The 15,185-nt window shown below is 41.3% G+C and overlaps 1 protein-coding gene across 1 annotated transcript in view; it reads left to right on the forward strand.

The window, feature by feature from the left end:
- Positions 1–13,497, forward strand: part of LOC119393378 (ATP-binding cassette sub-family G member 4-like) — a 46,397-nt gene extending 32,900 nt beyond the window's left edge. The window contains 3 exon segments of the mRNA XM_037660354.2: positions 965–1,065; positions 2,194–2,349; positions 4,712–13,497. Of these exon segments, the coding sequence (XP_037516282.2) occupies positions 965–1,065; positions 2,194–2,349; positions 4,712–5,059 (605 nt within the window). The 3' untranslated portion in view covers positions 5,060–13,497.
- Positions 13,498–15,185: the final 1,688 nt, after the last annotated feature.

The raw sequence follows: 15,185 nt of genomic DNA on the forward strand, positions 1-15,185 counted from the left end.
GAAACTGACGATGATAATGAAATGGTACTTTAGTTTTTGTAACTGGTATTGTGGGTGCCACAACGTTACAATGAAATATTGTGGTAACCTTTTTTATTTATTGCCTCAGTTCTGTGGGCTTATTGATTCGTTTAAGAACAAACAATTCAAACAGTACAACAGTGCACGTGACGATAGTGGCTTTTATTGTGGCCATAATCCTGTGGTCGCCGCATTGCTTGAACAGCAACTAGCTGACATCTAAGACCACACCTGCTTCATTGTTATAACAAGATTATATATCTTTTTACAAATGCTTTCACGCTCAGTTTATTGTACTCACGAATGAAATATGGACATATTGGTCTCGCAGAATCGTATGACTTTTTGCGTGTATAAGACGCACCATTGCATACGACACACCAGTGGAAATGCCAGAAAAAAAGTGCGTCTTATACACCGGAAAATACGGTAAATGATGTCGCTTTTGGTGAAGGCCGAGGATGTAAAAAAAAGAAAAAAAGTAAATGTCGCCTAGGTTGCCACCAGCTGAAAGGGAATAGATGAATCAGAAGTAAAAGTTATCTTTGGGGGAAATCATGGTTTTGAAATTGCAATAGCATATGAAAATGTTGAAGCAGAATCAGAAAGCCCAAGAAGAGTCTGCATTGGAAGGGCGACTGATATTTTTTTTTACATTATGAAGATGAGGTGAGGGCACCACACTGGGTATTATGAGTATAACATTCACAGCCATACAAGAACCTTTACAAGCCACAAAGGGATGAGGAGTTTTCAGAGCTATAACTAAGATCGCACAGGCTTGGACTGAGCACATAAGAGATAGTTCTTTGCTGTAAACATTATCATTTCACGAGTGTGAAACGTGGTCATATTTCACGAGTTTCATTCTGTACTTCTGGCTTTTGAATACTATTACCCTCTTTGTAACCTTTCTTGTCGGCTTTTTTTGCTTTATCTACAGTTCCCACAGAGTTAACCGTGCTGCTAAGAGAGCACCGAAACTGTTGGTACAGCCCTTTCATGTACTACATAGCTAGGATAATTACGGAACTTCCTTTTACGGTAAGTTGGGAGCACTCACTCTGTCATATGCTTCAGTCTATTGGCGGTTTACTAAAGCACACATTTTATTCAGAGCAGCACTAACAAGCAAATAGTGCTTAAGGATGACAATTTAATAACAAAAAAACTCTTATTCAAATGCATTGCCTAACCAATGAGACACAGCGAAGCAAGAGACTTTGGAATAATTTGCCTAGTGCAGCAGTTCTTTAATATGCATTTAAGTCTAAGTACACTGATGTTATGGCACTCTGACTGTGATTGGAATGTGATCGTTATAATCGGGAATTCAACCAACAGCCTCATGCTCAGCACATAATGCTACAGCCACCATTTCAATGTGGCAGGCAACTTAAACGTGCTTCTGGTATTATCATACTGAATCTGAAAGCATGCCAAACTCTCATTCTGTATTGCGACCCTGCTAACTGTTATTCAAGAGTGTCAGTTGATGAGTACAGTGCCTTGCGTGTTTCTTTTGTGCCTCAACAATTCCATGCATATATGAAACGGGCATGCAATGCAAAGGCACTTGCAAATGAAGTGTTGTGAAGTGACGTAGTTAAAGAAACTTGGAGTCTCCCGTAATGCTGTCACACGTAATCCTTCTGCTGCTTTTCTGTTTATTTGTTTGTTTGCACAACATAAAATGCACAAAAGTATGTTTAGACCTATAACCAGAGGCTAGTGCACCTAAATAAGGGTTTACTAACTTGTATTAGTGCAAGTAAGGGGCATTTAGGGCATTATGTATAAAGTACATTTCAAAAATTTTTTTCATCTAAACTCTTCTGAGATGAAATGGAATGCCAACTGCCATTAAAAACGAACTGGCGCATAAGATATATCAATAAGACTACTGTTTAATTACATTAAGACAGCTATACACTGAGGCTGCGAGCCCGCTAATAGGCCCCTAGTACTTCTGACCAGAGTGAGAACTCCATTAGCACCTTGGCTGCCTTCAATGCATTAGTTCCCACATTAATTGACATACAGTTGTGAAGCACTTTCTTTTTTGCTTAATATGTTTTGGTAATAGCTGAAAGACTTGAGTAGAGTTTACCTTTATCACGACCTCATGAAGTGTATTGTGGTTTGAGCCAGCATTTACTTCTTATTTTCTAGATCTTTGGCCCGCTTTCCATGATGTCATTTCTGTACTGGACGACAGGACAGCCTCAAGAGATGTGGCGTGCTGCAACTGTAGTCATGTTTGTCATACAAGTGGGATCTGTGTCCCAGGGACTGGCTCTCGTGGTCTCAGCATTGAGCAGCATACAGGTACTGAACACCGATAATGCCAGGTTGTAATACTTGCCAAAAACTAATGACAAAAGACCGACACTATTCACCGAGTGCCGCATTTAGCACAAAACAGCACCTATGACTGTGTTGCTAATAATGAGTGAACTATATGACAGCAGCAGTGCCAAAATGGTCTAAGTATCGTGGGCCTTTTCTTAATTAAAAACTGCTGGTGCATAACATAAGGATGGAGGAGGATGAACACCTAGATTTCTTACTCAACAAGAAACATAAATGTTATAGATGTAAAGATGACAAAACTAAAAACACTGCAAAGGTAGACAGTAAAAGGTACCATGACGACAACAATTATTCGTGCAAGAAAAATAAAAAATGAGAGATATGGCATCTCATAGAAAGGTATCCATAAAAAATTTAGTGGTACTTTTTTGTACTGGTGCAAGGATGTGGTCTGTACACAGCAGTGAAATACATAACTGTTGCAAGTGTATTTGCATTTTCCTTCCATGCATGAACTTTCTATATCAGGAGTCTTAAACTCTCCTCAGCCAGCGGGCCGCAGTCACGAAACTTAATCCTGCAAGGGCCGAGAGAGTGAAGGTCATAGCAAATGGGGGTGATTGATTAAAATATCAGCCAACATTGCCATTTGAATGAAAGCCTTTTCCTTATCTCATATGGGCCATTTCACAAAGTGATTTGGCGTCAGGATTCAAGAAAAATACCAATACTGATCTCCAGAATAACAAAAATCTGGACACCGAGTCTGAAATTTTGTTCCACACCGCATAGAGTGCCTCACGAAATAAATTCTTGAGATCAGTCACGTCTGTGTAGCTTACCTGAACAAAGCGCTATTAATCGCAGTAGGCAAGTAAATAAAGCGAGTACCATTTAGCAAACTTGGAACACTCATGAACGTGCTTATTAAGAAAATAAAAAAATTTGAAACAGAAACAGTCATGTGCGAGCCAGGCCCCTGGCAAAAGGTGCATGGGCCGTGTTCTTGAGACCCTTGTTCTATATTATGTTAATTGTTATGCTTCATGCCTAACCATATAGCCTATTTTATGGCTGAGCCCATAGTCATTAGTCATTGTGCAATTTGATATACAGTAGTATTCACTCGAATCTAGGCCACCCTCGATTGCAGGCCGACCCCCAAAATTCGCAAGGCCAATAAAAAAAAACTTAACTCGAATGCAAGCCAAATGAAATAAAAAACGGCGCTTCACCGGTAGAAAACCCAGCATTTTTGTTGTGTAAGCACACACTCCGTAGGCACGCACGTATAGGTTATTCGTCGTCGTCATCGTCCGCAACATCGCTGACCTCTTTGTTGCAGAGTTCATCATAGAAGGCATCATCCTCACTTCCGTCCATCATGTCTGAAATATACAACTTTTTTTGAAAGCACTAATGATTGTTTCATATGGAATTTCTTTCCACGCTGCGCCGATCCAGTTCGCTAGCCGTTTTCGCCATCGCCAGCTCGTTTGCGCCATCGTCGCACATTCTTTTTTTACATGCCGAACTGCTGCTGCGCTTGTAGGTCTGAAGTTTTCTCCGCTTGCAAAACGACCTTTCGCTTAAATGTCGCGCTGTAGTGGTACCGCTTGGTTGGTGCTGTCATGCAAGTGGAGCAGGCATTTCGCAAGCACATGGTTGAGTTGCGACACTTCGAAAACTCTACCAACACGACTGCACTGAATAATCACTGCCAGAAAACTGCCAACTCAGCTACTCTGCCTGTCACCACCATGGCGCCACCGCGCCACACGAGGTAAAGGGAGGAGGGGGTTTCAAAGTGCATGGCAATCGCCGGCGCCGTAATCACGTTACACGATCCACCCTTGCCAGCGTGAAAGCTCGCCGGCTCGACGACCCTCGCCGCCCTTGCTGCATGAACGTCGGAGTGCGAGGTTTCGGAACAATGGACAGTGCGAAGCAGACAACATGGTTCGCCTGTGTAGCCGTGGGGACCAATACTCTGCCGCTGAGCCTGAGCAACCACATCACCGTGCAGCTACCGTAGAATGTCGAGAAAATGAGCCTCGGGCACGAACGCAGAACCGCCTGCACACGGCAGCCTGAGATCGGCGCATAAGGAGCCGTCATACCGCTGGCACGGCCGGGCCTTTGCATATGTGGCAGCTGTGGTCAAACCATGGTACTTGAATCTAAGCCGACCCCCCCACTTTCGCACGTCGTTTTTTCAAAAAAACATCGGACTAGATTCCAGTAAAAATGGTACATTAAACACGAGTTACAGGTGCTTGCTTTAGTTACTTTGCTTGAGTATCTTTGCTTTCTTACCTTACTTAATTTAGCCGCAGTCACATTGATCCTAATCTTTCATTCTGCATTCTTCTTGCAGACAGCGGTGTTTTTGGTGCTGCCCGTGGCATCACCGTCATTCCTTTTCTCGGGCTTCTTCGTGCAAGCGCGGCACATTCCAGTGGCATTCCGCTGGATCATGGAGACTTCGCACCTATACCACGGCATGCAGGGACTTCTGGAAGCCCTGTACGGCCGTGGACGTGGTGAGCTCGACTGCGAGGAGAACGAGCTTTGCTTCCTCAGCGACCCCGAGGAGGTTCTCAGGCACCTAGACGTCGAGAACATCGACATCTCCCACAAGTTCCTCATTCTCATCGCCATGGACCTCTTCTACCGTCTTGCCGCCTTCCTTATTCTCAAGTGGCGCCTGCGGAGGAAGCGCTAATAGTAGGGCTGAGCTGACTCATCGTATCGTATAGTACTCGTTATTCATCAGCCTACCTGTTAAGCACATTCTCTTTGGAAGCGCTGAGTGCCGAGAGACTAGGTTGTTTTACCGTCAGCTCGTCATCTGCCGCACTTCACAGTGGCTACTCTCTCTGCCTCTGCAGTTTTGACAGAAGCTGCATCGCTGTAACTTATTTCTTTCTGGGCTTGGCACATAGCAGGAAATTTAGATGCACCTGCGGGATGCCTGCTACGTGTCACCTGTGTTAAGGAGTGATCACCTTTGGCAGTACATTCTCAGTGCTCCTCTTGTAGCATTACTTCGCAGTGGCTCATGCTCAAAAGGTCTTTGCCAAAATTTTAAGGCACAGGCTTAACCGAACATTCATTAGGCCAAGCTGTCATGAACAGATGAGACAAATTTAGACTTTGCGCTCCATTCTGAAGTTGATTTAAATACTGCCTCTCATTTTTTATTGGCAGTGTGGCATGAGTGTGACATGCCCAAATATGCATGATGACGCATCGGTGGGCTGTATCTTCCAGTACAGTGGAGACCATGAAAGTAGCATAAAATCCTAAATTATATAGTGATCAGAGCGACTTCAGGGCACTTTAATACTCTGGAATGGCACAATGCACTGGCTGCAATGGAGTCCAACTGAAGCATGAGCTTCAGACATTATGTTATATATCTTCAACTTGCAACAATCATGTGAGAAAGCATTTGCGAAGTATAGTTCAAAGCTGCAAAAGTATTCAGATAAAATATCTTTGGTGCATCCGCAATGACCAGCAGATGTTCTATTTGACTCTGAAATCCTGTATTGGTGTGGGTGTTCCATAACAGTGGGAAAATTGTGCAATAAAATTACTACTGCTCCATTTGGAAAATAGTTGTGAACCAGTGTGCTGGTATACCATGGGCACTTTGCAGGCTTATTAAAGGGGCCCTGCAGCACTTTTTCAGCATGGTTAGAAAACGCTGCCTCTCGGTAGTCGAGGCCTCTGAGAACACGTGAGCCAAAGATAATAGCGCAGCACACGGCCTGAAATTCACAACTAATTTTCAAAGTCAGCTAAAAATCGTTCTCTCTTCATTCTACAAATGATGTCATATACCCAAATGACCATGCCATATACCCAAATTCACGGTCATTGGCTGATTTGAGCATTGTGAGCAGCAGAGTTACCGAGGCTGCCTTGTGCCCGCGCATGCACTCGCGAATGCACTGAAAGTAAGCAATGCGTTCGAAAAAAAAAAGGAGAGAGGGAGAAAAAGTACTCAAGGTCATGACGCGCACGTGACATAACTTCTTTCCCCTGTGTCATCCCTCCTTGCTTAGCTTCCAGTGTGCTCGTCACGACGAGAGAAGAGAGAAAGCACTTACAGCGTGCAACAAATCTCGGTAACTCTGCTCGCACTTGGCGGATACTAAAATTTTTTGCGGCAGTCGATTCGTAAGGCAATAAACTCCTTTAATGAAGCTATTCGATGGTTACTTGAAAAAGTGTTGCAGGGCCCCTTTAAAGTTATCAGAACTGAGCTTCCTTAACTTTTTCTTTCCCGTTTCACCTCCCTTTTAGCAATACTTTTGCATTACTCTAGTACTATGCTAATGTTTCGATTTCTATTCAGTCTGCGTGAATACATTACCTTCACACTTTATTTCATTTGTCTCGTCAGCATTGTTTCACTGCAGATGCTGATGATTCAAGAAGTGAATAAGCCTTGTAGAACAAATTTCTGCGCATACAAAATGTCAATTCCCAGAACCTCTGATTCAGCTTCTTGGCACTAAGTCTGCATCCTCAAAAGTGATCATTCCGATATGATAACAGCCCCTATCTCTAACATGTTTTTTACGTCTAGGGCAGCATATCTCCCAATGCGCAAACCTTGCAGCCATTTTACCACACTTGATGTTTCTTGAGTGCAGTGCGCAGATTCATCCTCGTTTAAGCTCTGCCACAACAGAAAGTGTTACTGGGGCTGCAAGAGGTGTAGTGCTTTGTATGTGAAGTGCCTTGTTATGTGGTTCTTCTGTCGTTCATTGTATTGAATGGACTCCGCTGTTCTCTTACATGTGCTGCAGTTTGATTGTCATACAAGGCACCTGTGCAGAAAACACTGGGTCACAGTGAGCTGTGTCCCAAACTGTACCTGCTACGTACCTGTGTTCCTCTGCCACTATTCTGGCTGGCTGTTTCCCCAGTTTTAATGTGTGCTCGTTATATTAAGACGTGCAAGCTCCGCTGCCTCTTCATCTTAAGCTCAGTTGCTCTGCAGTTCTAGCAAATGGTGTGCTTGATTCCCTAATTATCTCTTTTGAAGCGTTCAGGATGTGTTCCAATATTTTGAGGTGTTCTGAAAACATTAGTGTATCGATATGGAAATCCACATAACCTGTGTGTGAATTAGAGAAATCTTATGAAATTATGGAAATTGGTGTAGATACTTTTCAACAGAACTGCAGGGAAAAAGAAAAACCATAGCCACACTCTCTTGCCTTTGTCTTTTGAACCGTTCTTAACTAAGCAGGTTAGTTACAAGGCAACATTGCACCATTTTTGTAATAATTCCAACTTCCATCCATTTAAAACTACAGTGAAACCAGTTTTCTGGTTGTTGAGCTGTTCTGTCGCTTAGTTAAACAAGATGGAGTGTTTGATCATAGCATCTCTTGAACTGTCCTTTCAAATGCTCCCAGCTTGCTAGAGGGCAAATAGAAAGAAAAGCCCATTCTACTTTTTCTGACTGAGGATATTGTTGGCACTTCAGTGTCATGCAGCTCTCTCTAACACAGTAACCATACATCATTAATATATGAACAGTTAAGGTTGCTTATAGTTAATCTGATAGAATGACATCCACTTCAGGAGTTGTCATACCACTTTGAAAGTAGAGAAGAAATATGCTTTAGGTCCAGGTTTGTCGGTGCAGTCTCTTGACTGAAGGATTTTTTTAACATAACGGCTGAAATCCTTTCCTCAGCTTTAAACACTGCACTATAAACACTTTTAAAGGATTGCTGACAGGTGAGCTTTACATATTGATTTTCCACCATACTGAGCATTTTTTGTCCAATTCACAGACGTAAAACCCTTTAAGCTAATGCAACAGGTGTCTCATTCAATTCCCTTGGCATCAAAAATTCAGGCGATGGATTTTTCATGGACTGAACACATGCACCTCACAAGCTTCAAGAAAACAAGACCCTTGAAACTTGATCACTTAGAGAAGATACACGTTTTTGTTCGTGTTACAGAAACTGGCTGTACCGACGATGTGTTAAATGCAGCAGTGATTGTAATTTCTGGCCATTTACACAAAGTATACTTGCAGAGTCACGGTGTTCGATTGTGGAGTACAGTACACATATTTTCATGGCGTTTTCAAGGGGATGTTAAAACTGTTAGATGTCATGAATAATTGCATATCTTAAGGTTTGATTGCATTTTCTGTACCAAACACATGAAGTTCATTGACCTGTACTCGTGTAAAAGAACTTCCACATGACTCAATGTTAAATTTATAAAACTTTGGTAATCCAGTACCACGTGAAGATCTGCCTCGCTCAAGTTATTAGGATGTCTTTTGTGCTCGATGCAATGTACCAGTACTGTGGAGAAATTGAGTGAAGGGGATTTGCCCGCGTCTACACAATCTGGCGCATCAAGGATGTGATTTTCAATAAAACCGAGGAACACCTTACAGCGCAGGAATAAAATTTATTGCTTGCTATGGACAGTTTTGTTTTAAGTAAGTGGATTTCTCCTCAACTTCTTTTCCTCACTGGAGATGAGAAGTCTATGTAGTGAATGAATCACAAAAGTTCATTTCGTTAAGTTCATTATAGGTGAGCTTATCAAATTAGGAGTATATCAAATTACCCAATACATCACACTTTATTGACACACAAGGGTATGTTTGTTGTGGTACTTGCTTAATATGATTGTACTGTTTATGCACCCTGTCTGGAAAGAAACAATATGGTTCTTCACTGACACAGGGCAACGCCATCTTCTCACTCTGTTTGCTTGAATTTCTCGCCAGCTTAACTTTGCAAGCTCACAGGAGCAGCAAAAGTTTTGTCTATCTTCAATGCAATCGAGCATCTTGCCACTGTTATTTCTCATTTTACCAAATAACACCAAAGAACAAAATTGGCAATTAATAATTTTTACATTCAATTCCTGTATTCATTTGTTCCTCAAAGGCACTAATGTTTCCTTTCCCAGTATAGTTTCAAAGCAGTAAATAAATGGGTAGAAAAAACAATTGCAATTAAAAAAAGCATAGTTTCATTTATCATTCTTGAAGCTTCGTTTTATGGTTTCATGGTTTTGTTTTATTGGAAGGCCTTCCTGGGCAACAATGTTTTAATGTGGTATTACCAGCAAAATATCATCTGGAACACTTCCTTTCCTAGCTTAATTTCAGCCTCTGTTATTCAGCATAAATTATGGCCATATTCATAAACTTGTAGTTCTTGGCTGCATCTGCATCTGCTGCAATTATCATACATCAATCGAGTGTGCTGAATTCACTGTATCTTCTATGACTGCTTCTCCACCGCTTGTTTGGAGGTTCTGTATGCACCATCACCAAGGCTCTGTTTGCTCTCACGAGTGGAAGTTGTTCTTTTGATACACACTGACAAACTTGACAACTTTTCAGGCTTAACTTCAGGAGAGCTAGCGATCGCTGTGAGAATTGGAGCTTTGTGTAGAATGCATTAATCTGTTGATCCTGGCAACTACAAATTCTAACCTTCTCAGCTACATATTTAACTTTATCATCAATAACGACTTGTGTGAGAAATTACTTCTTGTATAGGTCCTTAAGTCGTACCATTTCTAAATTTGCCCGCATTTTGTAATGGTGGCTTAATGCAGGCTTCAAGAACCTACATCTGTGACTACATACTGTATACTTAAAAAGCCGGCCATGTACACATGGATTACACATCGCACTTTAAGTAATGTGCAGCATGCATTCTAATCGGTTATTTTCCTGTTAATCTTTAAATTCGCACTCGAGGTGCAATTTAGCAGGCCAATCCCATTTGTCTGCATTATTTTTAAGCTGTTCCTTTGAGAACTTTCACTACCGCAAATAAATCAACCCCGTAGCTATATTACTGGCCATTTATTACACTCTGGTGACACTGCAGCAAGTGCCCTGCCATTATTTGTAGGAATCATTCCCTGTACAGATGAGCACAGGTGAATTTTTTTTTCACTTGCAAACATGAAAACATTGCAGTAGCTTTAACTGTAAGCCCATGTCACGTCGCACAGCACTTATTATGCTCAAAGCAATGAAGACTATTTTTACATGACAAGTGCTAGGGCAGCAGTAAATTTAGAGCCACAATTTTATACCCCAGGAGCGTAGTGCCACAGATTGAATGGCTTCCATGTTTTGGTCGGCTTTCCAGCCATTTTACTGCCGCAAGCGTGTGTGCACGTATTCCCTTCCTCAATAATTAGTAGGTTTGGCTCTCAGTGTAGGGGCTGGAGCATGTGTGCTTGCTTTCACAGTGTCAGCTGGTTGAGAACACATGACAGCATATATAAGGGCTGTTGCTGTCTAAGTTGCATGATGTTGCCATGTTAGCATGGTTTATTAAATGTTAGCTTACTTTCAACACAAAACATGAGACACTTGCTGAAGCCTGTGTTTATCTAAGCGCTTAGAAAATGCATTATGATAGGCTGTGATTTACAAGATGTTCAGGCACAAGTTTCTTAATGTCATCTGTTGGGTCATGACGTATATTTCTACTCAATGCAGATGCTTTTTCTTTTTATGCTTTTTTTTTGTTAAGGGTGATTGTCTGACTGAATGAGCTATGATTATCTAGCTGTCAGTAATGCCTGGTAGAGTAGGAGCGGTCATCATGTTGCCATGGGAATGAGCATGCTGTTCAATATTGCCACTGTCCTGTCCACGTGAAAGAAGTCCTGTTTGGAATGTGTCACACAGATGGCTATACATGAGGAGTGAATCTACACTTGCCAGTCTATAGCAAAGATACAATCTAAATGCGCATTTTTTGTTGGTGTATGAGCCACATCCTATTACAATGATATTACTGCAAGTGCGGACTTTGTTAGTGAATGCAGAATCTTGTTAAAAGTACTGTTGAAAGAACTAAAATCATACGAGGACCACACCCTCTTAAATCTATTTGCAAGGTGTTGCAGTGAGTCTACAATTTTTTTTTTTTTTTTGATACAGAAACCATAAAATGGTCACCAGCCGATTCTTTATGATGGTGCAGAAATTGGTGGTCCACATTTTCTGCTACTGTCAATTAAGGCACCACGAGACTTGGCCGTTAGCCTTTGGTCATCTGAAAAACAATCATAATGGACACATGTACATACTAGTACGGCTTGTAGATGAGAAGCAATAATGTGTGACAGTTTGTATCCCGGTGCTGTGTCTTTAAGTGCTTCTTTTATGGCCATAGCTGTGTGAAAATGTGCAATATCCAGAGTGGCAGCGCAATATGACGCATCTTGTTTACTGTATTTGCTGCATTGACAGCTGATGTTTGAGTGACCACACCCGAGGACAGCAGCACTGCTTTAGTGCTTGGCAAGCTTTGTAACTTTGTATGTTATCCTGTAATGTTTGTTTGTATAGTTCCATCTTGTTGGGCAGTAGTATTTGTACTGGCCCTTCCATCAAGAGCATGTGATACAGACCGTACATAATTCGGTGTTGTCAAGCTTTTTGTTAAAGACTGTTAGAGTGTGAGCACTGTTTTGCTACAGCCCAACATTGCATAGGTTCCTACTTAGCCATTAAACTAGGCTTGTGCGAATATCGCTTTCTTGGTTCGAAGTTGCAGTTAATGGTAATTAGTATAAAATAATTTCGAAGTGAATTTGAGTAGTAGCAGGATTCGTATAGTACTAGGGTGCAAGAGACAGTTTTAAAATTTGCTGTACTTGGCCCGTGTAAGCCTGTATAACACGCTTTTAAACTTTAAGAACAATTAATTGAGGTGCAAGAAATATGCACACTTAACCTTGAAGCATGGCTTTGTGGCAGTGCGAATTTTCACAGATTTGGTGGTTTCATGACATAGCGGCCCTATGTTGCAGGGAAACCACCTTTTTGGGCGGGTTACATGCCGTAAAATATGTCTATTTGTTCATTTCAAATGCTTTGAAATATCGGAAATTTTCAAATACTGCAATATTCGTTTGAATATTTGAAACACCTGCATATTCGCACAGGCCTACATTAAAACCATCTGCCGCGAAACAAGGTGTTTGCCATGTGCTCTGCATATACGTAATGTCATCAATTTCGTTACACATCTGTGACTGTTGCAGTTGCACTTTTTTTTTGTTGTATTGTGTTGCCGCTGTGCTCGCTTATTTCTGTGAGCGTATTGCTACATGACAAAATTCATTTGTTTCTTCCCCCTACCAATACCAAAACTATGTCTTTCCTGTGGTCTAAACTCTGTGCCTCTACCCATATGTCCGTGTTATGTTCCTAGCTCTGAAATTGAGAAGTTGCAAAATGTGGGACATGTGTTGACGCGGCGTTTAAGTGAGTGTGTGTGTACAAACACCATGGAAAAATTGAAAAGGTTTGTAGTGGAGCGCATGCAGATGCGATAGGGTTAACAATTGTTACTTGCAACTTTATACTCCATACTTGCGACTATTTAAGTAGTCGCAAGTATGAATTGCGATTCCATGTGCGTATCAAACAGCCTATTGATTCAGATGCTTGAACTCAAGCGCTCCTCATAAATGGCAAAAGAGGACATGAAAGGTTCCATTTTGTTCACTGCTTAGCCCAATACAGAGGCTTTCTAGAAGACCACACATGTTGAGATGAAGTGTTTACTTACCTTTCATTTAATTTTCGAAATGTTGTCACACCAGTTTTTAATTTGCCTGCAGACATGCTTTCAAAAATGAACTACAATGAATGCATGGGCTGAATCATCCTTCAATCCTGCTGATATTTTTCTTGTTTACTTGTATAACTTAATTTTGTTTTTATTTAAAGTATGCGAAGGTATATTAAGGTATCAATATTGAATATCAAATTACAGTTTTTGATATGGAAGCCATGGCAGAGAGTGATATTTATGCATTTCTTCCCGGTGTAAAGCATCATTACAAAGTGGTTTCATTTGTCAGCTACAAAGTCAAAGCTCGCCCTTTCTTTGTCTTTCATTTCTGCTCGATTACGTTTGTCTACTGTGGATGTAGGCATTCTTGTAGCTGTGATCATGGAAGTTGCTGTGCTGGACCATGGTGACAATGAATGTGTTGCGACGTATGTTATGAAACCAGCTTGTCTGAGAGTAGGTCTGGTATTTTCTGTTGTATTTGTACGTATAGCAATTTTACATCAGTACTTGAAGCGTTGCATTAAACATGCATTGAAACACATTGCCCTGTACAACAGAATTTTCATTTCGTGTCCTTCATTTCACAGAATTAACGAGTACTACCAGACAATAATGCCAAGGAAAGTATAGGGGATGTTATTAGTGGTAAATGTAAGGTAAATGTGAAGAAAGAAAAGTGGACGAAAAGATGACTTGCCGCGGGCGGGGACCGAACCTACGACCTTCGCAGGTTCGGTCCCTGCCCGCGGCAAGTCATCTTTTCGTCCACTTTTCTTTCTTCACATTTACCTTACATTTACTACTAATAACATCCCCTATACTTTCCTTGGCATCATTGTCTGGTAGTACTCGTTAATATTGTGTATAACAAAGAAAAACGAGCCCTTAAAATTAACACTTCTTTCCTTCATTTCAAAGAAGCCACACTTCAAGACAGTGAAAGCTTACACGAACGCATGCCCTACATTCCTCACCGTAACTTCCACAATGGTTTGGAGATGCGCACGCGCATCTAGACTAATTGTGGAACATCATCTCTGATCCTGACACGTGACTTCGGTTCTTCATCCACTATGGTGCGTGCAATGGCGTAACTGCAAGCCATGGAGGAAGGAAAAATACTGGGATGAAGCGTCATGTGACTATCTTGGAGCCCAGTGAAAAACAATTTAAGGGATAAATATGGCCCTAGTAACGTGATAGGCAAGCGCAACTATTGGCAGGTGACATCAGAAAAGGTTGGCTTGAGAGCAATCATGTGACGCTCTCTTCTAGTCTTTATCCTTTCTTGAAGCTGGGTCATCCCACGCCAAGTGTCCCAGCCATTTTGATGACCATCTCAAATGTACTTGAGAAAAATTGTGCTGATTTCTTGCATTGAAAACAGTGAATTGCTAGAATATTTTGGAGAGAAGAAAATTTTTGGTCGCGTGGGAGCCTTCCGAATTTCACAGAATATCAGCTGAGTGCTGTTTGTCAGAAAAATTCTTCTGAGAGTATCGGTTTTTGTTTCAGTGCCAAATTTGGCTTAGATATTAAGCAAAGGTGTTTGTCTAAGTTGTTCGAAGCTCGATATGTTACTGCAATTTTTTAGTCATACACTCCTCAAGAAAATTTGGCAAAATGTTCCATGTTTGCATTTTTTCCCTTACAATATTGCACAATGTATGAATATCTGAGTAATGAATACTTACTCTACAAAAGGTATATTTTGCGTTAAAAATGTTTTCAAACCTTTGATGTTTCTAAGTTTTATGAGAAAAAATGAGAAATTTGAGAAAATCGTCATTTTGGTACACATTGAGATGCAATTAAAAATCAGCGTTATACCTCAGTCGAAAGCAAATAAAGAGTGGAAGTTTTATCATTACTTTTTTAATGCGAAAGTGTTTTATGCCAGGGTCTACCAAGACTTTCATGACGTATTTTCGTCACGGAAGTACGTCAGCAAAATGAACGCCATCAGATGGCAAAGAAAAAGTTCTGTTGACGGGAGACGAACCCACGACCTCTCGATCCGAGACGATGTCTGACGGGCGTTTAGCCCACTAAGCTACCGCCAAACACATTACGGAGGCTACATGAACGAGCCTTTTATCTTTCACACTTTCCTCTCACGGTTAATTCTCTTACATGGATGGATGCTCTGAGGGTCCCCTTTATAATGGGGCGGTGAGATCTGTGCCACCAGGCTCGAAAAAAAAAAGACGCGCCATTGCTACCACCGTC

This window comes from Rhipicephalus sanguineus, chromosome 5 (genome assembly GCF_013339695.2).
Source record: "Rhipicephalus sanguineus isolate Rsan-2018 chromosome 5, BIME_Rsan_1.4, whole genome shotgun sequence".
NCBI lineage: Eukaryota > Metazoa > Arthropoda > Arachnida > Ixodida > Ixodidae > Rhipicephalus > Rhipicephalus sanguineus.